The sequence below is a fragment of the Artemia sp. Qi Xiang Cuo genome, chromosome 5 (assembly GCF_049724085.1).
Source record: "Artemia sp. Qi Xiang Cuo chromosome 5, ASM4972408v1, whole genome shotgun sequence".
Lineage (NCBI taxonomy): Eukaryota > Metazoa > Arthropoda > Branchiopoda > Anostraca > Artemiidae > Artemia > Artemia sp. Qi Xiang Cuo.
The window spans coordinates 4,004,864-4,031,944 of record NC_142798.1 but is presented as its reverse complement, the minus strand read 5'-3'; the positions used below and the strand labels follow the sequence as shown (position 1 = coordinate 4,031,944).

General features: G+C 36.1%; 1 protein-coding gene across 2 annotated transcripts in view; it reads left to right on the top strand.

Annotated features, from left to right (window-relative positions):
• Positions 1-11,660, top strand: part of LOC148951731 (syntaxin-12-like) — a 37,529-nt gene extending 25,869 nt beyond the window's left edge. For both annotated transcript variants that reach the window (XM_089088682.1, XM_089088683.1), the window contains exon 6: positions 9,992-11,660. In XM_089088682.1, the coding sequence (XP_088944808.1) occupies positions 9,992-10,084 (93 nt within the window). In that variant the 3' untranslated portion in view covers positions 10,085-11,660. The remainder of the gene's footprint in view (positions 1-9,991) is intronic.
• The last annotated feature ends 15,421 nt before the right edge of the window (positions 11,661-27,081 follow it).

Here is a 27,081-nt window from a genome sequence, read left to right as displayed (position 1 = left end):
ATGAAAAACAAGCTCTAGTTTTAAACAAAAATAAAAAGTGTAGAAGAAAAATCCACCTATAAGAGGTATTTACACTTCGTGGTTGGGATCCTTAAAAAGTGATTAGAGGAGGAAATGGATCTAGCTCACTCGGAATTCAGCTCAACCACATGGAGAAAAGCTGAGTCGAACTTTTACAGACAAAGGACTTTTTGTTAATTTATGTTAATGAATTAATTTACGGTTATGAACCAAAAACCAAGAGCTTATTGGCACCCTGAATTTTCCATACCCACAAATGTCGATCTTCATCAACTGATGACCACGTTCTAGCTGCCATCACTGACGACAGTACCTTTGATGCAGCTTTCAGAGCGGAGCCAGAGATCCATACCAAACGGAGCCTGAGACTGTTAAGTTTGAGAGAGCCATTCTTTGTTTTAATTCTAATTACCAGGCATTAAATGTTGCTATGTCGAGTTCCTGATTCCCTTGCGAATTTCTCAGGCATGCACCCAACTTTCGGGAATTCATCTTTCATGGGGGTTCCCTCAACAGACCTAGTTATCGATATGTTCGGTTCCTATGTGTTCTTCTTGATAAGAATCTTTCCTTCGGGCATCATATTAGTCAAATTAAGATGAAAATATCGAGGATTTTCAGTTGATGGTATTATTAGTACCGGTTTGGCTCAATAAAAAAAAGAAGAAAAGATATAAAATAATTAAGAAGATTTTTGAGTCCCTTCTCTGATTTTGTTTAGTTTACTTCAAACGGTTAGTAATCCATATATATTTTAGATCTTTTTACATATGCTTTTTATAACTTTTTTAGCGCTGGGGAAGGTTTGGTGGAGGTCTTGGCTGAAACATCAACTGTCTCTTCTTTTTTCCACGGATTGAGAACCCCGCCCATTTGTTTTTGTTTTATATTTTTTTTTTCCTGGTTTCTTTCAAACTTCTCACGGCATCAAGCCACAGAAGGACATACTCTGCCACTTCTACTTTGATTTAAAAAAAAAAGAAAGGACAACTTATATGGTAAAATTGAAGTTTATTACTCGGTGCTGCGAATAACGAATGGACAAGGCCCATTTTTCTTCGTATTTGACAATGTGGGATTGATATTATATATAAAAAAAAAAAATCAACATGATATTAAAATATCGTGCTGAACTACCACAGATATGGAGGATAGATACTATATTTCACTATTTCACTATATTTCACTACTGCCATCTATATTTCAACTGCCCAAGAATGCGAATATATCTGGAAATGAGATCTAAACTATACAGACTTATCACACGAAATACATGGGAAAATCCACATGACCATGGATTATAGAGCAGAGTTTCTTCTTGAATTCCTTCAAAAGTATTCATTACAGAACATTGTTCATTGTACTCTTTTTGAGCCTCAAACATCTAACTGCATTCAGAACAAAGCCAAGCAAAACGTACCTATAACTGAGTTTACGGTATCCATTTTTTTATCCTCGCCTTGTCATTCATATATCCTATCTCTTTCCTAACGGCTAAGAAAGTGATTTACCAGGTGCATAGAACAGGGAAATATTCTGAAGCAAAGTCATATCCTTGCCTTGTCGCGTAGTGATCGACTTTGATGAAATGTGAGGAAAGTAGTTGTGCGCAAACTAAGAAAACATCGCCTATGTTCATGTATCCTGTCTGTCACCTAAAGGCTAAGAAAGTGATTTATCAGGTAGATAGAACAGGGAACTATTCTGAAACAAACTAGACAGGTGACGTTTACGTCTCCTTAATCAGCATTATCATCATTCCATGCACGATCTATTAAATGCCTCTTTTATGGCTCACCAGTAACAAGATCATCTCTTGAATTATTCTCATGCAAGTTTTTTTCTGTTCATGCAGCACTTTTCGATGGCAAAAAAAATGCATATTCGCTTAGTTTTGGTGGGTGAAGATGACGTATAATATGATTGATAGTATATTTAGGTTTGTCAGATGTACGAAGACACCTAGGATACTGGAATGTAGTCTTTCCTATTTCATTTGTAGTATCCCTTTTAGTATTTCGAAGAAATAATACATTCGGAAGACTGTTTTGTCTCTTTTATACGTTTTGCTATGAGCGGCCTGTTGTTTTCATTGTTTTCAAATACCCTTATATAAAAATATTGATTATAATGAGTCCTACCACATTTTCTACATGTGAAATGAGCTAAACACTCTTTACAAATTGAAAGTGTTTAACTTCGGTAAAATGTACAGAGCTGGTGTGAACATTTTATTTACAGCGATTAACTGTTACATCGCAAATATCACTTTCTACCGGGTCATTGGGAGGAATTTCTTCATGTTTATTAGATTTATAAATCGAATTTCGCATTTCTCTGAAAGATTGCCTATGCTGATAGTAGCCTATTTTGGATATTTGATTTTCAGAAAATCATTTCTAAAGTTTTTATTTATAAGTCTCTAAAATACCTTTCTTTAACCTGTTTTGAACAACTGTAACCTCTAAATTATAAATTTAACTCTATTGAATTATTGATAAGAATCATCACTTTTAATAAAAATGAGTACCGAATTGGAGCGAATTTTGAAACGAACACAGCACTTTATGAATGTCGGAAAGCTTAAGATACGATAGCGTGTATTTCAATCCAAAATCTACAATCTACATTATAGTCTACAAATCAGATAATTCATCTGTGGACAATCAAAAGTTTACTGCATGGTAAACATAATGATACTCAACGCTTTCCCAAGATTACTACTAAATGTAATATTTGTAGAAGAGAGAGTCTCCAAGGAATGTCATAACATTTGGGCATAAAACATGCTTCCCTTTTCAAGTACAAGCCTACAAGCCACTAAATATATCATTGTAGACATTGTAGGCCATGTAGACAAACAACATACAAGATTAGCGAATTACGACACATTAGCAAATTAGCGTCACAATGATAAATAAAAAATAAAAACTAGTCTTTTCTTTTTGCAAAAAACTGATCAAGATATCCTCCCACTAGACAAATAAACTACGGCAATCTACTCTTCAAGGCATCAGGAAGCAGCAATCCATCATTCCCAAATAAATTTTCTCTTACCCCCAAAAGACCTCGACAACGACACAGACATTGCTCCAAATTTTCCTCCTCTTCTTGGCAAAGAAGACGCTCTCCTCCTCTTAAAGATGCTTCTAAAGATCTGGAATCCGTTCTTCAGATGGAGCCACTAAATCGAAAAGCCATCGCAATGCAAAAGGAATTACCAGAACCATATTGTTGAAAGGGACAAAAAATATAGATGAAATGAAAGGCCAGCTAAAGTCGCTTGCTAAAATGATTCTGAAGTCGTTTGGTTTGTTGACTGTTGACTTCTAACCAAGATCCAGCAACAAATTCCTATACGATAAGTAACAACTTCAGAAAATCTGATAATAACCATAATAGCTCCCCAGACATTAGATCTATTTAACGTAGCACCGACAAAGAGAGCCCTAGGGGCAGCAGATAATAGTCTTATCTCTAACTTTACATTGTTACCTTAGTTCGTCCTTCGGAAGAGAAGTTATGGTATAAGATGGATCTGTTTTGCTCTGTGCCAATGCTGGTGAAATATAGTCGCTGTGATAGGGCCCTGTGACACGCTGTAAGATAGGTCTACTGTAGGATGCAATTTGAGCCTTACTCAGTAACGGCGATCAGTAAAGGTATGGCCGTGAAAACCATTATTCAGTGGCTTAAGGCAGACCGCTGAGCAACAACAACTTTGGATAAAGTATGATTAGGTATGACAATCGGTATCATCCTCCTAGCAAGACCCTCATATGGTGAACTTAGCCATCAATAGATGGTTAAATGAGACGGACAGTTCCACTCATATTTTCACGATTTGTTGTCCCATTTTTTGTCAAGTCTAGACTTGAAAAGCGCAATTATGGGTGACATATTTGGAAAATAGTGGGCGAACTCTATTTTCAGATTTGTCTGCTGGTAACTCTATGTGTCATGCATAAACAACACATTCAACTTACAAGAAATACAGTATCCTATCACAAAACACTTGCATCATTAGTATTCTTTTACAAAGATCAGTCTCCTTGCTCTAGACTTGAAGCGTGCAAAACGGCCCAGATTTCTAATTTCAACTTGAATCATTTCCCCAAAAGAAGAAGCAAATTTATAATCAAACAGTTCGTGGTAATGAACTGTAAGTAAGGAGCGACCCGGCTCAATGGTAACCGAAACTCTAAAAAACGGTATTTTGATACAAATAGATACACCAAAAGAATAGGATTTTTATGCTGATTTTAAATATATAAGTTTCATCAAGTTTAATCCTACCCATCAAAAGTTAAGCGCCTGAGAATATTTGGCTGATTTTCGAAAAAAGGGAGAAAAACCCCCTTAAAGTTATAGAACCTTAATGAATATCAAACCAACATATTCAACGTATCGGAGAACCCTACTGTAGAAGTTTCAAGCACCTATCTAAAAAACTGTGGAATTATGTATTTTTTGCCATAAGAAAGATCAAGGGTGCGTGATTATTTGTTGTTTTTTTTTTTTCTCCAGGGGGTGATCTTATCAAACCAGTGGTCCTAGAATATCGTGGGAGGGCTCATTGGAATGGAAATTAAAAGTTCTAGTGGCCTTTTTAAGTGACCAAAAAAAATGGAGGGGAACTAGGCCCCCTCCCACGCTCATTTTTTTCCCAAAGTCACCTGATCAAAATTTTGAGACAGCCATTTTGTTCAGCATGTTCGGAAATATTATAATTATGTCTTTTAGGATGACTTAATCCTCCGAAGTTCCCGGGAGGCGGGCTGAAGGTTATGAACTTTGCCCAATGTTTACATATAGTATTGGTTATTGGGAAGTATACAGACGTTTTCAGGGGAGATTTTTTCTGGTAGTGGGGGGGGGGTCGGGGGTTAGGTGGGAGGATATTTACATGATGGTAGTTTTTATGGGGGAAGGGACATTGCTATGAAGGGGGGACTGGACTTCCCAGCATTATTTAAAAAGATCAGAAATTAAATATAAAAAAACAAGTTTTTCAACTGCAACAGCAGCAACATCAAAACTTTAAACGAACAGAAAATATTACATATATGATTGGGTTCAACCCCTAGTCAATACCTCGCTCTTTAAGCCAAAGATTTTTTAGTACTTTCATAAGAGCTATCTATTCTAATGAACGGCCTTTGTGATTAAGCGGTCATTTTTAAAGAATTGGAACAAAATTTGAACTTTCGCTTAAAGAGCAAAGTATTAACTAGGGGGCAAACCCCATAATATGCATATTAAAAATATATGAATGTAGAAGTTCTTTATGTTAGTTAATTCGTAAGTTACGTATATTTATTACTAATAAAAAGATTTGTAAATAAAATTAAACAACTTTCGAGAAAGCCATTTAACCAAATAAAAGTAAATTAATATGAAAATTTTGTTTTAATTATTCATGTACGGTGAGCCAAGATCAAAACCTGCATTTATTCAAAAACGTTCAAAAATTAAATAAAAAAAAAAGTTTTTTTTAACTGAAAGTAAGGAGCGACATAAAAACTTAAAACGAACAGAAATTATTCCGTATATGAAAGGGGCTGTCCCCTCCTCAACGCCTCGCTCTTTACGCTAAAGTTTGACTTTCTCACAACTTTTTTATTTAAACAATGAAAAACTTGAGCGTAAAGAGCGAGGCGTTGAGGAGGGGGCAGCCCCTTTCATATACGGAATAATTTCTGTTCGTTTTAAGTTTTAATGTCGCTCCTTACTTTCAGTTAAAAAACTTGTTTTTTTTTAATTAATCACAAAAGGAGCTCGGAGGCTCCTTGTGTACTATGACTCTAAAGATCACTTTTGACGAAGACAAAAAACCTTCGAAAGAAGGAAGCATATCACTCAAATATATAAAGTTAGCACGTTTATTTTAGACTTTTTTTTGCAACATAGCGCGATAATTACTTGTCCACAGGGTCCACAGTTACTTGTCCACAGCACATATTTGGGTAAAAAATAATAAAATAAAGCAATCGTAGAGTTTTCAGTTACAATAAGCTTTTCAAGCACTCCCAGAGCGCTTCGCCTGTAAAAACATGCGATGAAACATGATTTCTTTAAAATATTTGGAATTTTGTCAGTATTTTCTGTTCGTTTTCACATACTTCTCCATCAATGAATTCTACAGTGGCAACGCCGTAAAAAAAAAGTGGCAACGCAGATAATTAAAAACTTTTACAACTTTTACAACTTTTATGCAACTAAAGAAACTCAAGTTTGAAAGTGCTTTCACAGAAATATTATATGAGGCTGAAACAATAATTATGTAAGAATTTGTTATCTAATCAACCTTTGGGGAAAGGAGTGAATCCGTATAGTTATCAAGAAAGTTTAAGTGTATTGCTTTCTAAAACTATATCTGCTTACCTTCTTCAAAGGAGCTGTCTTACCTTCTGTCGCTGCGTTCAAGACGACTAGACAAACACGTAGGCACGCAAGCTTTTTTTCAGGTTAATTAAAAAAAAATTTCCTAAAAATAATTTTTTCAAAGAAATTTAATGGCAATTTTAAACTTAAGCTAAGTATATACAAATACCTGTTAAAATTCAAACTCAAAACGACCAGAAATTACTATTAAAGAATAAATGAAACCCAAAACGAACAGAAATTATCAAAGCGCCAATGACGCAGTAGGTTTTAGGCTTCTGCAGTGAGACGATAGCCAAACTCTTGTTTGTAGTTATTTTTATTCGATTCAAACTTTATTTGCATATTCAATTTAAGTTTCACTCGTTTTAAGATGTATTTATTCATTTACCTTAATATATTGTATGTTTGTTCGCATTGATTGTTTATTTAATTTCTGTTCGTTTTAAGTTTCATTTATACTTTAATAGCCAAATTTTTTTTTCGTTTTAAGCTTGATTTTCATATTCAATCTAAGCATTACTCGCGTTAAGATCTATTTATTCATTTATATTAATGATTGTTACATGTTTCTTTGCTATGGTTGTTTATATAATATTTGTCCGGTTTGAGTTTGATTTATCCTTTAATAGTAATTTCCGGTCGTTTTTAGTTTGAACTTTAACAGATATTTGTATCTGCTGAGCTTAAGTTTAAAATGGCCTTTACTTTTCTTTAAAAAACTTATTTGTCAGAAAGTTTTTTTTAAACATTTGTTTTTCGTTTTGATCGCAAAAAAGTTTAAAGTTTCTAGGGCAGGGGGGGGTGAATTACTGTCCTATTATTCTTGGCTTTAATAAAAGCATCTAGAACTTTCTATTTAAATCGAATGAGGCTTTTTTCAAAGTCTATACGATTACCTCTTTGATAAAAACCTTATATATGAACAATAGACAGCTTGCATAACTTGTGGACAGTGATTGATAACAATTAATGGATTGGACAAATAGCTCCAATAAGGGGGTTTAGACCATTTCACTTGCTGACACAAAGGGATCATGACTGTTTGGAATTGACCTTAATAGGAATTTGTGTGCCAAAGCAATTTTGCATCTATCACAGAGTATGTATTTTAACCTTATAATTGGATAATTATAATAGATTATCTATGTGTTTTTCACATACAAAACCCCTTCCCATAAGTTATAAACCCCCCTTAATAAGTTATGCCCCAGGGCATAACTTACAACGCCTACCCCTGGGCCCTGGTGGGCTGTGTCGACACCGGAGTTTTTTTGTTATCACAACTTTGAACTATTTTAACAAAATCTCTATCTGAAAATTTGTATCTGATGTATTTAGGGCGTGGAGGAGGTAGAGGGGCTAGTTGCCCTTCAATCTCTTTTGACTCTTAAAAAGCGAAGAAGAACTTTCAATTTTCAATCAAATGAGCCCTCTCTAAAATTTATACGAGTATCCCTTCCATAAGAAATAATATGAAGGATTCGGAGAATCCTTAAATTACAACCCTTGCCCTGAGGGATTTGGGGGAGCTGTAATCCTCAAAGACCTAATTTCCAGAACTTAAAACTACGTTTAATAAAATGGCTATCTTAAAATTTTGATTGGATATGTTCGGGGAAAATGTGGGGGTGAGAGGGGGGTTCGTTGCCCTCAAATCACTTTCGACTATTACAAAGGGCACTAGCCCTCGGAATTTCCAATCGAATGAGCCTTTTTTGAAGTTTCTACGACCCCTCCTTCTATAAAAACCTTATATGCCCCAAGGGCATAACTTCCCTTGCCCTGAGGGTTGTGGGGGATTGTCCTCCTCAAAAACATATTTTCTATCTGGAAATCAACTACTCTGAACAAAATGGCTATCTGAAAATTTTGATTGGATGTGTTCGGAGGAATGATGGGCGTCGGGGGGGGGGGCTAGAGTTTTACTACTGATGACGGTCACTGTATATGTGACCGAAATATCTGGTATTTTTTGTGAATTTCTATGACTTTTATCATCATCACGGTCTATTAAAAGGATTTTATCCCTATTTGAACTTTTATTTATCGTCATGGAAAGGCAGTGTGGTCTCCGAAATTATCTACTTTGATTGGATGTGTTTGGGGGAATGATGGGCGGGGGGGGGGGGGCTAGGTGCCCTCTAATCATTTCTGAATATTAAAACGGGGCACTAGTCCTTTGATTTCGAATCGAATGAGCCTGTTTTGAAGTTTCTACGACAACCCCTTCTATAAAAACCTTATATGCCCCAGGGCATAACTTAAAACCCTTGCCCTGAGGGTTGTGGGGGAGTGTCCTCCTCAAAAATTTATTTTCTATCTGGAAATCAACTACGCTGAACAAAATGTCTGTCTGAAAATTTTGATTGTATGTGTTTGGGGAAATGATGGGCGTGGGGGGGGAGGGGGGCTAGTTACACCCCCAATCACTTTTGACTATTAAAAATGGCACTTTCCCCGTAATTTCCAATCGAATGAGCCTGTTTTGAAATATCTATGACAACGACTACTATGAAAACCTATTTTGCCCCCAGGGCATAACTTAAAACCCTTGCCCTGAGGGCTGTGGGGGAGCATCCTCCTCAAAAATATATTTTCTATCTGGATCAACTAAGCTGAACAAAATGGCTATCGCAAAATTTAGATTTGATGTGTTTGGGGGAATGATGGGCGTGGGGGGGGGCTAGTTGCTCTCCAATCATTTTCGACTATTAAAAAGGGCACTAAAACTCTCGATTTACAATCGAATAAGCACCCTTTGAAGTTTTTACTACGACCCCTTCGATATGAAGTGCCTCTGGGGAAAAAAATAATAATGAAACATCGGAGCTGTATGGCCTTTACTATAGGCAACGCTACAGCGTTGCCTCTGATTACCTGCAGGAATAAATACCTAGGTCCTAGCACTTGGAAAATACTCATGCTCAGCGCTATACATCCACATAGCATTGTCAGTCTTAGGCTCCAAAGAGTATAGGTAACTTATAAGAGTGAAAACTGGCGGTAATGTCGGCAAAACTATCAGCGCCATCTAACACTTAGTGACCCTTGGCATTTTTTCAAGCATTGTAATCGTTTTTTTTTTCAGAGACTGAGATCAGCCCTTATTACTACCGTACTTTTTCAAATTACACTACTTAAATTAATTATTCTTGGTATTATACCTGAGAAAATGCCAAGTTTTAGAGTTTTCTCAAACACTAGATGGCGTTGATAGTTTTTTTTTGTCGACACTAGTGCCAGTTCCAACTCTTAGAAGTTCCAATACTCTTTGTAAAGTTCGATCAAACCTATCCCTTTTTTCCCATCAATTTTATATGTGGTTCGAATATTAGATTTATGCTTTTCCTATTTATTTATTTTTTTCCTTAAAGTGTTTCATTATTTTGGGAAGTGGTATGTGGCAACTCTGGTCCCTATTTATAGAAAATTCTGTGTTTTTAAAACCACGTCATATCCTTTTCTTCTTATTGTAAATATAGTTGTCAAAATTACCATGATTTAAATTTTAACCCTGCATGCATCATTTTTCTATTCATTATTTTTTTTTTTTTTTTTTTTTTTTTCATTATTTTTTTTTCAGAGAACTCGACGAAGATGCACCATTTTCTTGCTGTTAGTAGCCCTCTCAGCTCTACTGGTTTTGGCTATAGTTCTTTACATTGAGCTAAGATAGTGCTTACCACTCTGTTTTATATTCTAGTGTAACTTATTCGAATCTAAATGAGCTGTCTTTCCTTCGAGTTGTGAAAAGCTAATTCAGTGATGTTTGTTTTCCAAGTTCATAAAACTGATTAACAGAAGCACCATCATTTTAGGCAGGTGCCATGGATTTTATAATCAGGAAAATGTCTTTTCAGTCAATTATGTTTTTCGTCATACCTGCCTATAGGGGTAGAGTCAGGGTGCACACCCCAAGATTAGTCCAGGATAGTCCTTAAGAAAATTAAAATGATATATAAACAGATAATGTTTCAATAAGCGGGTGAACGCTGAAAAAAGAAGGTATCTTTTTCTTATAATAGCACAAGTCCGAATATTTTGGATTTATTGCCGGAACACTGACATCAAAGGAAAATGTGAGGAAAAAAAATTGGTTGTAAGAAAATTAACATGCACATAGAACAATGAAGAAAAACACAAACACTGTGCAACAAAGAAAAAATGCGAAAGAGGCTTGCATCTGTTCCTAAACTATAGTTGTTAAGTTATAATTTTGTTTTAGTCTTCCTTTCTTCCGCTAACTAATTGTGGAGGAATTTGGTTACTTTGACTGTCCTAAGCCTAAAATCCCTATCTCTTCATCATTTTTTACCTCCTGATAATGAATATTCTAGTGCAGCAATCTTCCATTCCCGTTAGTTCTGTTGAAGCTAATTTTTATAAAGAATAGTAATATTAAACACTGAGTATTTCTAAGCTTTAAAAAATGAAACTAGCCTTAAAATATAAGCTTTAAAAATTATAAATAGAATTGAGTCACAAGTTGTGTTTCTTAGGAGTAAAATACGAAAACATCTTTAAAAAAGATGTGGGAAGGGTTATCCTCCCTGAAGTTGTTTGCGTCTACCACTCAACAAGGCAAAATAAAACACGGGTTTACCTCTGCATGAGGAATACTGGGAGCAATATCGAAATAAAGCTCTGTAACTAAAATGCTGCACAACAAACGGTAGTCCCAAAAAGGGGCTTCTTTTATTAGCTAAATAGGGGGATCGGGGGGTACATCTATTTGTCACCTTAAAATTCAGTCTGAAGATGCACTGTGGAGGGCTGGTTTTACCATTTAGTACCACTAGAATTAAACTAAGCTAAAATTTAGGCCTAAACAAGACCAAAGTGGGAATGAGTGAAAATTCTGAGATAGAAATTTGGCTTATTCCTAAGCATATATTCGGGCCAAACAAAATCACCGGATCCTAAAAAAGAACTATTTGATAGTTTCGGGGATGAAAGTCAACTTTTTAGAGACCGAATCCTTCAGGACGATTCATAAAATTCAACGCTTTGTAATAACGTGAGCCAGGATCGTTGTAGAATCCGAATTGCTCGAAACGCATTATCAATAGAAAACGGTGGAAAATTTCCCCTAAAGTGTACTGTTGTGTTCTTCAGTGAGCTCTCGCCTTTTTATCCACTTTACGTATTTGCATAGGCATTTTCATTTAAAGCGCCGAGATATCGGCAGTGAATGGCTAGAAAATGTTACAGTGCTTATGTTATATAAATTTTATATGGATAAAAATCCACAATCATTGTTTTGCTACATGTTTTTTTTTTTTTTTTTTTTTTTTTTTTTTTTTTTTATGCTGTTAAAAAGGGTTCTTGTTCCAAAATTACGAAGTTTCAGTTATACCGTATGGTTTTGAGCATTGAAAATATAACTATTGTTGTTGAAAATTTGAAAATATAATTTTGATTTTTCTTTCCTTTTTTTAATATGTTGAAGTTCCGACAGTCCAAGTTAAAACATTTTCCCTTTTGAAATGTTAGTTGTGATTTAATCATTTAAAAAAAGATGAATAAAAATAAATATTAAAACTATCTGTAGATAAGGGATATTCTGTTTAGATTGAAGTCTTTAAAATATCCTGTTTTTCCGTTTCACCATAGCTTTCTACTTAAATAGCACTTCAGGTAACATTTTTATGGGTGATTTTAACAAATTTCAAAAGTAATGCCTATTCTCTAGACAGAATTTAAGCCACCCTTCCTGGTTTTGAAATGCTGAATATGATTATATCGTCAAGATTAAAAAATAGTTAAGGGATTAATTTTAGCATTTTCGTCTAAATTAGCCCTCATCTTTTCGTTTTTGTTTAGGTTTTGTTTCTGGTTTTTCATCTTGGTATACTTCTATCATTTTGAGTTTCAAACTAATACTCAAATTGAGTTTCTAAATTTCTATCAATTTGGGAACTAGAGTTTCTACCAATTAATGATGGTGTTTTTGGGTAAACCATGTTTAATCCTTTGTACCACCAGTCTGTATATGAATTTTAATTCGTTTTCCTTAACTCCCCGACTTTTTTCATTTATGCATTTATTATTTAGACCAATTTCATATTTATTTTATGTAAAAGTCCAATTTGTTTTGTGACACTTGTTTCCACTTATTTTCACAGATTCTCGAGAAGAAATATTTTTCTACTGTTTAGTTAATCTGGAAAACGAGTTTTTTTTATTCTTTTTTGTATTTGTTATTTTGCAACAAGGCTGATTTCTCTCAACTGTTATGATTTAATTTTTTCTCTATATAGTGTTTTTAAATGGGGATCATGTACCTATAACCAAGTTTGTCCACGGATTAGGGGGAAAGAGCAGTTAAGAAATTTTGCTTCCTGGATTGTTCGTAAGACCCGTCCCCCCTGGAAAAGTATAAATAGTGGCCAAACTGTGCACTTTTCATGTTTTAAACTCCGATAAGAAAACATTTTCTGGTACCCCCTCCCCCCTGTAACGGATGGAACCTTCAGCTGACGCTATCTGAGGAAGATTACTTATTCATTTACACTCCAGGTACTCTATTTCTACTTTATTCTCAAAATTACTTATTTTTATCTAATGTTTGCTATAGGTTGGGCTGTATTTTGAGAAAAGGAGAAGAATTGTATGGCTCGGTCATCAAAAATCCAAATTCGTTCCTTGCAAAAACAAGTTTTGACTAATTATTGTTTAAACTAATTAGGTGTTTAATTATTAGGCTATAAATTGCTAAATATAGTGTCTCTAAAAAGTAAACAACTGAATTGGTGGTCAAGTTTTCTAAAGTATTAAATAGAACAGATGCTTTAACTGAAACTAACCATTAATTTCAAATGAATAAATTTGTGTCCCCTTCAATTATTTTGATATCCTTGCAAGGGCTTATACTTTAGTTTCACGTCTCTTAATTTTTAGATTTATTCTGGTCCAGTGATGTATTCAGAAAATAATTATGGGAGGAGGGGGGATGACCAGGGGTCCCTGAGCCAACCAACGGAAAACTTTAAAACTTCCTTTGAAAAAACAGTATTTTTAGGCATTACTTTAAGTTTATTTTAGCTCTTAGAATGCAAGTTTTGAGTAGGGACTAAGGAATGAATGATAAAACCGAACAAATCAAATAAGATTTAAAAACAGAATATATTTTGTTTCTTGAGGGGGGGGGGGCTACAGCCTCTTTATAGCTTACTTTTTATAGAAGCCTTTTTATAGCTGCACAAGCAACATTAATTGATATAGCTGTGTCCAGGCAGGTATACAGGAACTTTTTCAAAGGGAGGGGGGGGGGGTTTCTGATCCAATTATAAAAAAAAAAAATTTATATGGTAATTTTAATGAGAAATGCCCAGGAATTTGGCCAAATTTAGAACTTTGAGGGGGCCGCGCTGCTCTCCCGTCGTACGTCTCAGACTGGAACTATAAACGTCTTTGGGTATCTACCTACCTTTTTTTCTTTTTTTTTTGCAAAGGACGTCTTTTGATCTAGGATGGCCGGATTTATTTATCTTCTTGTATTTCTATTGGTATTTTTAGATTGTTTTTTTTTTTACTTTCGTTATATTTTTCCCAATAAAGTTGTTTTGGTTTAATAAATAAATTGTGTATTTTTAAATAGTGTATATTTAAATAAAAATAGTGTATTTTTTATGCGAACCAGTAAAAGTCCTGGAGTAAAAAAAAAATTATAAGTGGAACGTCAATACTACTACTGCTAACAACTCACTGCTGCACCAAGCTGCTCTGAATCTAACACAACTACGCACGCTCCTCCTCCATCCCAATCTATTCAATGCCTCCCTCTTTACGCCCTCCCAAGAAGTTCCCATAAGATATTCTTACAATTTCTTATATTTTGCATATAATATATATATATATATATAAACGAGCAATTATTTTTATTTATTTTTCCTCGAAAACGGCTCCATATTTTTTTCGGGAAAATTTGTACTCTGGGATGCTCTGGCCTAAAAAAGCGATCTAGAAAGGTTAGAAGTTTGAGAAAATTCGTTAAGAGCCTTAATTTGGGGGGGGGGGAATTCATGTCAGTGACGTCATTTTTATGAATACATTTGAAAAGCACACCACGTCATATTTGCCTCAGTAGTGGTTGTATCGTTTTTAGAGTCTGTGATGCAGGAAAAATTATCTATGAAATGTGATTGGGGTAGAAATTCACGATTTATATCATATTTCTGAGTAATTTTCAAGGGAATAAATTACATCATCGGCTACATAGTTTTTTTTTTTTTTTTTTTTTTTTTTTTTTTGCTTATTGACATTTCTGGCCACTAAAACGCTAAAAAATGTCACAAATTTAAGGAAGAATTTGTATTTTCCCCATGGTGGTTGTATGAACCTAACATGACACAATGACATCAAGAAGAGACTCACATTGTCTGCAGTTACAAGATAAGTGAAAATGAGAATCAATATAGACAAGCCTGTCGCGTAACCATGATAGGGCCCGGAATGGAAATCGGATACATATTTTTTTTTTTTTAAAACTAGTAAATTGACGTTTCTAGCCACAAGAATAATCTAATAGGTCACAGCTTAAAGAAAGAATTTGTGTTTTTCCCAGGGTGGCTGTATCGAACCTGTGGTGAACCGCCATGACATCAAGAAATGGTTCAAACCATCTGTGGTTAGAAGACAAGCGACAATGAAAGTTGATAAATAGAAACCTGCCGCGTACCCAGCTCTTATTTTCATACGATCTACCACTCAGATTGCTCTTGTACGAGCCCCTCCTCTCTATTAAACAAAGCATTTTCACCAATGTTCCTAGCTGCGTTCCTAACTTTATTCCCTAAGACACCATCAGTGACTTGACAAATTATTTTCCTAAAATTAATGCATCCATCTCCTACATTGTCAAATTTTAAACTCCCCAGTTTAGCATTTATCTGTTCCTGGAAAGTTTATCTCAAATTCTCATCCTGGAGTCTACTAACGTCATAGCTTCCCGGGAGGTAGTTACCCTTCCAAAATTTCAGCTTTAACTTAATCCTAGACAGTAGCCTACTAGATGGTGATCTTCACTTTTAGCATCATTAACAGCACTCCTATATACCCTATTATCTTGTGTTTACCCTGCCAGTCTTCGGTTTACAATAAAATAATCAATAAGGTTATCTGTCTTGCCATCATGTGAATACCATGTTAACTTAGGGCCCTTTCTATGACTAAATACTTTATTGGCTATAACTAGATTGTTATACCTACAAAATTGCAGTAATCTGTAGGCATTACTGTTTCCTTTTCCCATACCAAATTTACCTAGGCTAGGTTGCCATATTTCCCTATTTCTATCAACCTGAGCGTTAAAATCTCATTCCCAGTTTTGGGTTAAGGCACATTGAATGGAAACTTGTCGTTTTGTCACTTGGCTGTCACTTGGCTCAAATGCCTGTAATATTTGCACTTTTTAAGTGTACAACCGAATGCTCTTTAAACAAACGAAATATAAATTTTAATACCATTAACACTTAAATAATACCAAATTTACCTAGGCTAGGTTGCCATAGTTCCCTATTTTTACTGACCTGGGTGTTAAAATCTCATTCCCAGTTTTGGGTTAAGGCACATTGAATGGAAACTTGTCGTTTTGTCACTTGGCTGTCACAGGTCTGTCACTTGGTTCAAGTGCCTGTAATATTTGCACTTTAAGTGTACAACCGAATGCTCATTAAACAAACGAAATATAAATTTTAATACCATTAACACTTAAATAATACCAAATTTACCTAGGCTAGGTTGCCATAGTTCCCTATTTTTACTGACCTGGGTGTTAAAATCTCATTCCCAGTTTTGGGTTAAGGCACATTGAATGGAAACTTGTCGTTTTGTCACTTGGCTGTCACTTGGCTCAAATGCCTGTAATATTTGCACTTTTTAAGTGTACAACCGAATGCTCTTTAAACAAACGAAATATAAATTTTAATACCATTAACACTTAAATAATACCAAATTTACCTAGGCTAGGTTGCCATAGTTCCCTATTTTTACTGACCTGGGTGTTAAAATCTCATTCCCAGTTTTGGGTTAAGGCACATTGAATGGAAACTTGTCGTTTTGTCACTTGGCTGTCACAGGTCTGTCACTTGGTTCAAGTGCCTGTAATATTTGCACTTTAAGTGTACAACCGAATGCTCTTTAAACAAACGAAATATAAATTTTAATACCATTTCCACTTAAATAATGCCAAGTTCACCTAGGCTAATTTGCCATAATTCCCTATTTCTACCGACCTGGGCGTTAAAATCTCATTCCCAGATTTGGGTTAAGGCACATTGAATGGAAACTTGTCGTTTTGTCACTTGTAAGTATTGAAAGTATTGAATAAGTAAGTATTGAAATAAAACAAATTTTGTTAAAATTTCTCAACTGCCTTACTTTTGTTTATTCTTTTTTTAAATATGTAAAAGTGTAAAGGGACTTTATGGACACCTTATACATATAGAAAGCCTCTTGTTACAGTCATTCTCCAAAAATAAATATCTTATTGCTAAAAGACAATATTTTTGTATAAAATATTGTAAAATCCTTTGAAGGTTAATTATCTTCAAAGAATTTTAATTTGAAGGTTAATTACCTTCAAAGGGAAGGGGAGGGGATATTACAAAAGAAACTTAACCTTTTCACGACCAAGCCCTCGTTTTTCGACAAAAAAATGACGAAAAATATATGATTCCTGACCAGAAAGACACGCTGATCTTGAATATACTCATAAAAACCTTCTAAATGAGTAGAAAAAATCTGTTCAAAGCGGGACTCTGTGGTCCCGCTGGGCAAAGCAACTTGATCAAATGCTAGCTGAAGGGACCAAAAAGTCCTGCTGAGCAAGTCACTTTTTTCTAGAAGAAAAAATTATTTATTCCGAATGGAAAACTGATCAAAAATATAAATTACAACTTTGTCATCAATGATGCTCATGATACTCAGCAAAATAATTCTGCCGTTCATTGATGCTCAACGTTACACCACATTTGGAGCAAATCGAGAACGGTCTTGACTCAAGTTGCTTTAGAGAACACATTTCACATCTTGAGCGTTGAGAAACAAAGCGAGGCCAGTGCTCGCCCAGATCACTAAGACGGACATCGTCTGGAACCGAGGCACCACAACTTCCTTGTCTTTTTTTTTGGCTGCCACAGCCTGCTGGAATGTGCTACCGTTTTTCCTCTTCGACTCTGGCATAGACACGAGTCCTCTCACGACCCTTAGCCTAAACTCAAGCAGTGTCAATTTTTCTTCGGGATGCAGGAGAGTGTGCAAAACATGGGCATTGCAGAGCGTCAAATCCACAAAACCCCAAAAAAGGTGGTGCCACCGTTTCAATGACTTTCTATCTTTTCCATAAGCCGCCCTTTTCTGGTCAGAAAGGTTTACACCCCCCATATGGTCATTATAATCTTTTGCTACTTAAAGGGCTGGGATAAGGGAGGTAGACCCATCATTATTGTTTCTCCTTACAAAGGCTGCCTCTGTACTATGGCTGTTGGAGGTAAACAGAACAGCCTTGGAATCCATCCATTTATAGAGACCAATCAATCCACAATGTTTTTGCTCAAAGCTCCCTCTATCTAAAGTTCTGTCAGGTGCAAGGATAGGAAGGCCTTTCTTATTTGAGCGAATAGTGCAACACGCCATGATACCATCTTTCCTAAGTGGTTCAAGAAGAGAGACAGAAGAAAAAAAGTTATCGAAGTTGACAATATGCTCTTTTCAACTTAGACCTTCAGTCATTTGTCGAACGACTCTATCGCCGAGTCCACATCCCAAATCATCTTCGAGAGCTTAGAATTTTCCTTGATAAACGTCAAAATTGTAAACATAACCGGTCATGCAGGCCAAGCACCAAAGCTTGTAACCTCTTTTTATTGGTTTCATTGGGTTCTTTTGCTTAAGTGTGGAACGTTCTTTGAAGAGAATAACGGACCCGTCAACACTCAGGTAAGTTCCAGGCTTCACTAACTGCTTGAAGCAGAAGTTTAGCAAGTCAATCATCGGTCTCAGGTTGAAAAACCTATCTTTCTCGCCAGCTGTGATTGTCAGATTGTCTCTAATATGCAAGTTTCTTTAAATCTCTTCGAACCTGTTTTTCGACATCCTTGACGATACAAAAAGGACACCCAAGTCAGGATCAGTAGCCCAGCAGTCTCTCATGCTTGGAAGTTGGTGGTACCCCATTAACAGATTTATCCCAAGGAATACCTTAAGTTCTTTTTCTGTTACATCAATATTTCTGCCCTTCTGAAGTGAATAAAAATGACTGAAAAGTCAAAAAATTTATAGGAGTTGATCACTCCCTATTTCCTCTAAATTAGCCTCAAGATTCATCGAGTTCAACTGGTGGGTTTTTGCGACAATTTTCTTCCAAGTCCTTTGTGGTTCAACGACTTTTGCCTTCCTTGTCGGTGGCTTTACATATTTCTTCGGCTGATAAGCTGCACGAGACGCAATAGGTGCCAATGAAGTTGAAGGCGAAACAAGGCAAGGATCTGTATCGGTTGGGACTGGAGAAATGGCTGGCGAGTCTTCCCCATTGTTTGGTATGTCTGAACTTGTGAGAACATTAGCTGATGCCATGTCAGTCAGGTCTGTCTCCAACGCATTGTCCTCTGTGTCGGTGTTTTCCTGTAGATCCAGTTCCATCTCTTCAGACTGCTGAAACCAGTCATCATCTTCATCGAAATCACTAAGATCGCTTCCCAACTCTTCTAATGCGTTCAGTATGGTACTTTGGTTGGTAAACATTCGCAATCATATGCTCTGGAAAAAGAACCAACTATAAAATAAAATCGTACGGGAAATAGAGAGAGAGAGAATGAAAGAAGGAAGAAATTTTTCTTTCTTTTTATTATCATGCCTTGAAAAAAGAGAGAAAAAGGCGCTATTAACAGGCGAAAAAGAAATAAGAGAGAGTTAATGTGTGTGATGAGCAAGGTCAGTTAAACCAAAAAGCCATAGGCCATATGAAATTAAAATAAACCAGAAGAAAACAATTCCAAGATTGCTGCCGCTTTAGAAATTACTTATTGTCAAACACTCTCAAAATTGTCATTTTATTAACTTCGACCAGCGGGACTTTACAGTTGCCACCACGTAAGGGCCACTGGGACTGCAGGCTCCAAAAAATAGAATCCATCACTGAGGGTGTCGAAATGGCTTTATCATATTTTTTATACCAGAATATTTGATTACACATCAGCAATAACTTTTGCAGTTGTTGCTCTGATCTTATTACGCTGTAACTTTTTATCACAAATAAAAACAATAGCCTTCTTACCTTTTTTGAAAAAATAAACAACCTAGCTTCACCGTCAGCTAAATAACTCCAACTAAACGCTATTTTGACCAGGGTTGCCACCGAGGTTGCGTTCGTACCATTTTTGGTACGTTTTTGAATTTATGTTGCAGTAATGTTACGCTTTTGAATAATGGATAAAATATACATTTCCTGAGTAATGTATTTTTTCTCGTGAAAAAATTCTGCTGTTTAAATTCAATTACAGTGACTTGAGTATCGACATTCTTTCACATCGTGGATATTTTATCACTCAGTTATTAGTATGAGGAATTACCCATTTCGCTTACTCGCATAGTAAGTTAGGATAACATTCTCTTTCATGAAATTAATCAAAATAAACTTTTTGCACAAAATAAGGTTTTCAAAAAAAAGTAATGAACTCCATTAAACCAAAAATGAACAAAAATAGAAGCTAATAACCCACCATACCTACAACTACTATAAATTCAGTATAGATAAATAATTGAAACCCAGAGCCAACAGAAATTAAAATAATTTAAACTCAAACTGCTTTCTAAAAGCCAGAATATAATTTGTACTTTTCTGAAAAAAATTCAAATTAATTTACTGAAAAAAAAATGTGCATTTTCAGTTTAATATACATATGCTGATATTCTTTCCTTAAAATCTTAATTAATTTTTGATTTCTTAAAGTTATAAAAGTGAAAACATTAAAAAAAAAAAATTTCAGTACAGTACATATTATATTCTTGCATATAGAAAGCATGGGGTGGGAGGGGTTTAGTTTTCCTCCAATCACTTTTGACTATTAAAAAGGGCACTAGCCCTTCGAAGTTTCTATTACGACGCTCTATAAAAACCTTATATTCCCCCAGGACATAACTTACAACCCTTGCCCTGAGGGGGGGGGGGATTATCATCCTCAAAGACATAATATCAAGAACTTTCAACTACGTTGAAAAAATGGCTATCTCAAAATTTTTATTGGATGTTTTTGGGAAAATGCTGGGCGTGAGAGGGGGGTTGCCCTCCAATCAGTTTCGACTAGCCTATTAAAAAGGGCACTAGCCATTTCAATTTCCAACTGAATGAACCTTTCTACGACAACCTTTTCTATAAAAAAAACCTTATATGCCCCTAGGGCATAATTTACAACCTTAGCCCTGAGGGCTTTGGGGGGAGTGTCGTCCTTAAGACCTAATTTCCAGAACTTTCGTCTACGTTAAACAAAATGGCTATCTCAAAATTTTGACTGGATGTGTTTGGGGAAATGGTGAGCGTGAGAGGGGGGCTAGTTGCCCTCTAATCACTTCCGACTATTAAAAAGGGCACTAGCCCTTTCAATTTCCAATCGAATAAGCCCTTTTTGTAGTCTCTACGAAATTGTTTTCTATAAAAGTTTTAAATTCCTCCAGGGCATAGCTTACCAACTTAGCCCTGAGGGGTTTGGGGGTTTCATCCTCAAACTCGTAATTTTCAGAAATTTCAACTACGTTAAAGAAAATAGCTATCTCAAATTTTAACCGAATGTGTTAGAGGAAATGGTGGGCGTGAGGGGGGGGGGGGGGGTTGCTCTCCATTCACTTTCGACTATTAAAAAGGGTACTAGCCCTTTCAATTTCCAGTCAAATTAGCCCTTTTTGAAATTTCTAGGACAAAATTTTCTACAAAACCTTATATTCCCCCAGGGTATAACTTACAACCCTTGCCCTGAGGGCTCGGAGGGGGGGGGGTTGTCATCCTAAAAGACCTAATTTCCAGAACTTTTAACTACGTATCTCAAAATTTTGTTTGTGTAGTGTTTGGAGAAATGGTGGGCGTGAGAGGGGGTTTAGTTGCCTTCCAATTACTTTCGACTAGTAAAAAGGCCGCTAGCCATTTCAATTTCAAGTCGAATGAGCCCTTTTTAAAGTTTTTACGACAACACTTTCTATGAAAACCTTATATGTCCCCAGGGCATAACTTATAACCCTTTCCTTGAGGGATGTGTGGGGGGGGGGTTGTCATTCTCAAAGACCTAGTTTCCAGAACTTTCAACTACGTGATCAAAATCGCTATCTCAAAATTTTGATTGGATGTGTTTGGGGAAAAGATGGGCGTAAGAGGGGGCGTTAGTTGCCCTCCAATCACTTTCGACTATTAAAAAGGGCACTGACCCTTCTTATTTCCAATCGAATAAACCCTTTTTGAAGTTTTTACGACAAAACTTTCTATAAAATCTTATATGGCCCCAGGGCATAACTTACAGCCCTTGTCCTGAGGGCTGTGGGGGAGTTTCCATCACAAAAAATAATTTATTTCCGGAAATCAACTACGCTGAACAAAATGGCTATCTCAAAATTTTGATTGGATGGGTTCGGGAAGATGGTGGGCATGAAAGCGGTGTTAGTTGCCTTCCAATCACTTTCGACTATTAAAAAGGCACGAGCCACTCCAATTTCTAATCGAATGGGCCCTTTTCGAAGTTTCTACGACAACTCCTTCGATACGAAGTGCCCGGGTCTAAAAAAAAAACAAACCAAAAAAAAAAAAACATTGTGCCAAAATCGTTCTTTACTTAGGCAGCGCTATTGCGCTGCCTATGTTTATCATTTACAATGATTTGAGAATACTGAGAAAGCAAACAGACTTTACACTATCTTGTGAGTGACCAACTTCCTTAAGTTGAATTTGAATGTTGTTCAGTCAACAGCAAAGTACATACATATATACGAGCACTATAACACAGTATAAATATATATATACGAATATTTGTATATATTTATACTGGAGTCAACAGTCATACTGAAATTATATGAAGAAGGAGCAAGCTGAAGCCAGGAAGAAAAATTTATAATACAAATAGGTAAATAATAATAGACGCAATGTTGTTTATAATTTATTTATGGGATTATAAGATGATATATGTATTGTTCTTTGGGTAATAAACTCACCCCTCGTCCGAGTGGTTGGACATAATACCAGGTTATAAACAAAACTTGCTCTTTTTATATGGGATTATGAACAGCTGATATTGACAAAATATTTAGAATTATTAAAATGAGCTAATTATCGGTTATAACCAAGGCTATACACAAGCATTGAAGAGAGGGTGAGTTAGTTGAGTCGGAATTTTCGATTTTATGCTAGGCATTTTCCAAGTATCATGATCATGATCATCTTTTTGATATTATAACCCCCCTCCTCCTCTGAGGTCCCTCATATCGATCTTGAGACGCTATAGACAGTTTTGAGACATCCTCCTTTTATAACAAATGAGACAGATTTAGATGTTAATCTGTCTCTAGTAAAATTTTGGAAGTGTGTTGCCAATTTAAAAGATGGAACTGACAACCCTTCCTTACATTTTTTCCTAATTTTATGCTTATATTGATGTGTCTACCCCATTCCAGTGCTGGAGCAGAGTGTCAGTTTTCTGAGTTAAACGATAAAGACCCCACTCTGTAATATACTCAATCCGAAAACTGTTGCTGGTCTCATGCATGTCAGAAGAGCAATTCCTTACCCAAGTTCTAGGGAAATCCCGGACACCCTTGTAAGAAAAGCAAGAAAGTGGAAAAAGTAAACTCCCGAGTTAACCATGCTCCCAAATTGATTTATGTTTGCTTCGCTGTATAACTATCTAATATGTTGTGTCTTAGATCTAGACAGAAAGTAAGTTTTAAATTAAGTCCTAAACGTTTATCTCTTTTGAGTTGTTTAGCTATATTTTGCTAATTAAAAATATAATCTTTACTTGTCTTTTGCTTCTAAGTATCCTAAATTACATGCAAATCAATGGCAACCTTGTCAGAAGCTTGGCAACCTTGTCAACCTTGTCAAAGCTAAGGCAAACCTTGTCAGAACTTGAGCAACTGCACACTATACATAATATACACGTGATTTGTTTCATTCCTCCACATTCTGGAGGGTTTTTTTTAAGGTGAAAGAAGATCAATTTAATGATTTATTTTCATTTTTCTTGCGTAAAAACAAAGTTTCATTAAAAATTGCTTGAGAAAAAAGGGAAAATTGCACCAGAATCAACTCGATTTTTTTCTATTGCATAGTTGTTTATTCTGCAAAAGCACAAAAAGTTCCAATTCATTGATATCTGGAAAGGTGGAGGGATGGTTTTCAAAGTTTTTAATTAAGGTATAAATAAAGGTACCTTTTAAGATTTGGACGGAGGCTTTTTAATAAGATTAATTTCTGTTCGTTTTATATTGACATAGTCTTTTCAGGGAAAAAGAAAAGAATACTTTAAATTTTTTCGTTTCTTTAATACTTTATAGTTTGGCCTGCTATTTGTATGCTGGAGAAAAATTTTCGGCAATTTTTGACAACATACATCTTTTTAAAAATCTGGACACAAATAGTACTGATTAATTTAGCTTCATACCTCCTCTAGTTGACCTGAAATGAAAAAACTTGATACCATTCGCAAAAAAATCTGTTTACTTTGTATGATAGCTTGGATACACTTACGCTATTTTGATTTGGTTAAATTTTAAGAACAGAAGTAGCCCAAAAATTTGAACATAATAGCCTCAGTCATTCTTGGGATACTGCTGAGATGCCTTATTGGGAATTAGCATTATCACAGTGCATTTTGAACTAATCTTAAGGCAACATTCAGTTTTTAAACATAATGGGCAAATGGGTGGGTGGGCGTGGGAAGGTGGAAGGGGAAGGGGGATTAGTTGCCCTCAAATAACTTTCGACTATTAAAAATAGCATCAGCCCTTTCGATTTTTAATTAAATGATCCCTATTTATTGTACCTACGGCAAATAGTTCGATATAAAGTGCCGTGGTCTAAAAAGAAACATCAACAACAAATAATACATTATACCCGCTTCTATTTTTACTATAAAAATAATAAAGCCTTCCAATCACTTTCAACTATTAAAAAGGGCACTAGGCCTTTCGATATCCAATCGAATGATACGTTTTGGAAACGACAACGCTTTTTATAAACACCTTATATGCCCCAGGTATAAATTACAACCCTTACCCTAAGGTCTGTTAGGGTGGTTGCCATCCTCTAAGACCGAAATTTCAGAACTTTCAACCACGTTAAACAAAATGGCCATCTCAAAATTTTGATTGGATATGTTTGGGGAAACGGTGTGTGTGAGAGGGGTGGTAGTCGCTCTCCAATCACTTTCAACTATTAAAAATGGCCCCAGCCCTTTCAATTTCCAATCAAATGAGCCCTTTTGAAGTTTCTACGAAAACACTTTCAATACAAATCTTATATGCCCCCAGAGCATAACTTACAACCTTGCCCTGAGTACTGGGGGGGGGGATGTCAGTCTCAAAGACCAAATCTCTAGAACTTTCTACTACGTTCAACAAAATGGCTATCTGAAAGTTTTGATTGAATGTGTCCGGAGGACTGGTGGGCGTCAGAGGGGGGTTAGTTACTCTCCATTCACTTTCGACTATTAAATAGGGCAATTTCAATTTCCAATCAAATGAGCCCTGTTTTAAATTTGTATAACAACTTTCTATATAAACTTTATATGCCCCCAGGGGCATTTATATGCTACTAGCCCTTTAAATTTCCAATTGAATGAGTCCTTTTGAAGTTTCTACGCTTTCAATAAAAACCTTATATGCCCCCAGGGCATAACTTACAACCCTTGCCCTGAGGGCAGTGGGGGGGGGGGGGGGTTGTCAACACTTTCTATAAAAACCTTATATGTCCAAAGGGCACAACTTACACCCCTGGCCCTGAAGGCTGTGAGGGGGGTTATCATCCTTAAAGACCTAATTTCCAGATTTTTCAACTACGTTGAACGAAATGGACGTCTCAAAATTTTGATTGGATGCGTTTAGGGAAATGATGGGTGTGAGAGGGGCGTTAGTCGCTCTCCAATCACTTTCAACTATTAAAAAAGACACTAGCCCTTTCAATTTCCAATTGAATAAGCCCTTTTGAAGTTTCTATGACAAAAGCTTTCAATCAAAAATGTATAATTCCCCAGGGCATAACTTAAAAACCTTGGGCTGTATGGGGAGAGGTTGTCATCCTTAAATACCTAGTTCTCAAAACTTTGAACTACGTTGAATAAAATGACTATCTAAAAATTTTGATTGGATGTGTTTTGAGAAAATATGGCGTGAGAGGGGGTTAGTTGCCCTCAAATCACTTGCAACTATTAAAAGGGTACTAGCCCTTTAAATTTCAAATCGCTTGAGCCCTTTCCAAGTTTCTACGACAAATATTTCAATAAAAACTTTATATGCCCCCAGGGAATAACTTACAAGCCTTGCACCGAGGGTTCTGAGGGGATTATCATCCTAAAAGACCTAATTTCAAGAACTTTCAACTACGTTGAACAAAATCAATATCTCAAAATTTTGATTGGATGTGTTTGGAAAAATGGTGGGGGTGAGAGGGACATTAGTCGCTCCAATCACTTTCGACTATTAAAAAAGGCACTAGTCCTTTCAATTTCCAATTGAATGAGCCCTTTTGAAGCTTCTACGCTTTCAATAAAAACCTTTATATGCCCCCAGGGCGTAAGTTACAACCCTTGCCCTGAGGGCTGTGGGGGGAGGGTTGTTACCTTTAAAGACCTAATTTCCAAACATTTCAACTACGTTAAATAAAATGGCTATCTGAAATATTGATTGGATGTGTTTGAAGAGAAGATGGGCGTGAGAGGGGGGTTAGCTGCCCTCAAATCACTTTCGACTATTAAAAAGGGCACTAGCCCTTTGAATTTCCAATCGAATGAGCCCTTTTTCAAGTTTCTACGACAAAATTTTCAATAGAAACCTTATATGCCCCCAGGGTATAACTTAAAACCCTTGCAATGAAGATTGTGGGGGGAGTGTCCTGCTCAAAGGTATAATTTCATGAGCTTTGAACTACGTGGAACAAAATGGCTATCTCACAATCTTTATTGGATGTGTTTGGGGAAATGGTGGGCGTGAGGCGACTAGGGCACTAGCCAATTGAATGAGACCTTTTGAAGTGTTTCTATGACAACGCTTTCAATAAAACTTCATATGCCCCCAGGGCATAAATTACAACCCTTGCCCTGACGGCTCTCTGAGGGCTATCATCCTAAAATATCTAATTTTAAGAACTTTCAACTGCATTGGCACTAGCCATTTCAATTTCCAATCAAATGAGCCCTTTTGAAGTTTCTACGACAACTCGTTACATAAAAACCTTATATGCCCCCTGGGCATAATTTACAACCCTTGCCCTGAGGGCTGTGGGAGGGGGGGGGGTTGTCATCCTCAAAGACCTAATTTCCAGAACTTAAAATTACGTTGAATAAAATGGCTATCTCAAGGTTTTGATTAGATGTGTTTGGGTAAAATGTGGGCGGGAGAGGCGGGTTAGTTGCCCTCTAATCCTTCCAATCCTACCTTCCAATCATTTCCGACTATAAAAAGGGCACAAGCCACTCCAAT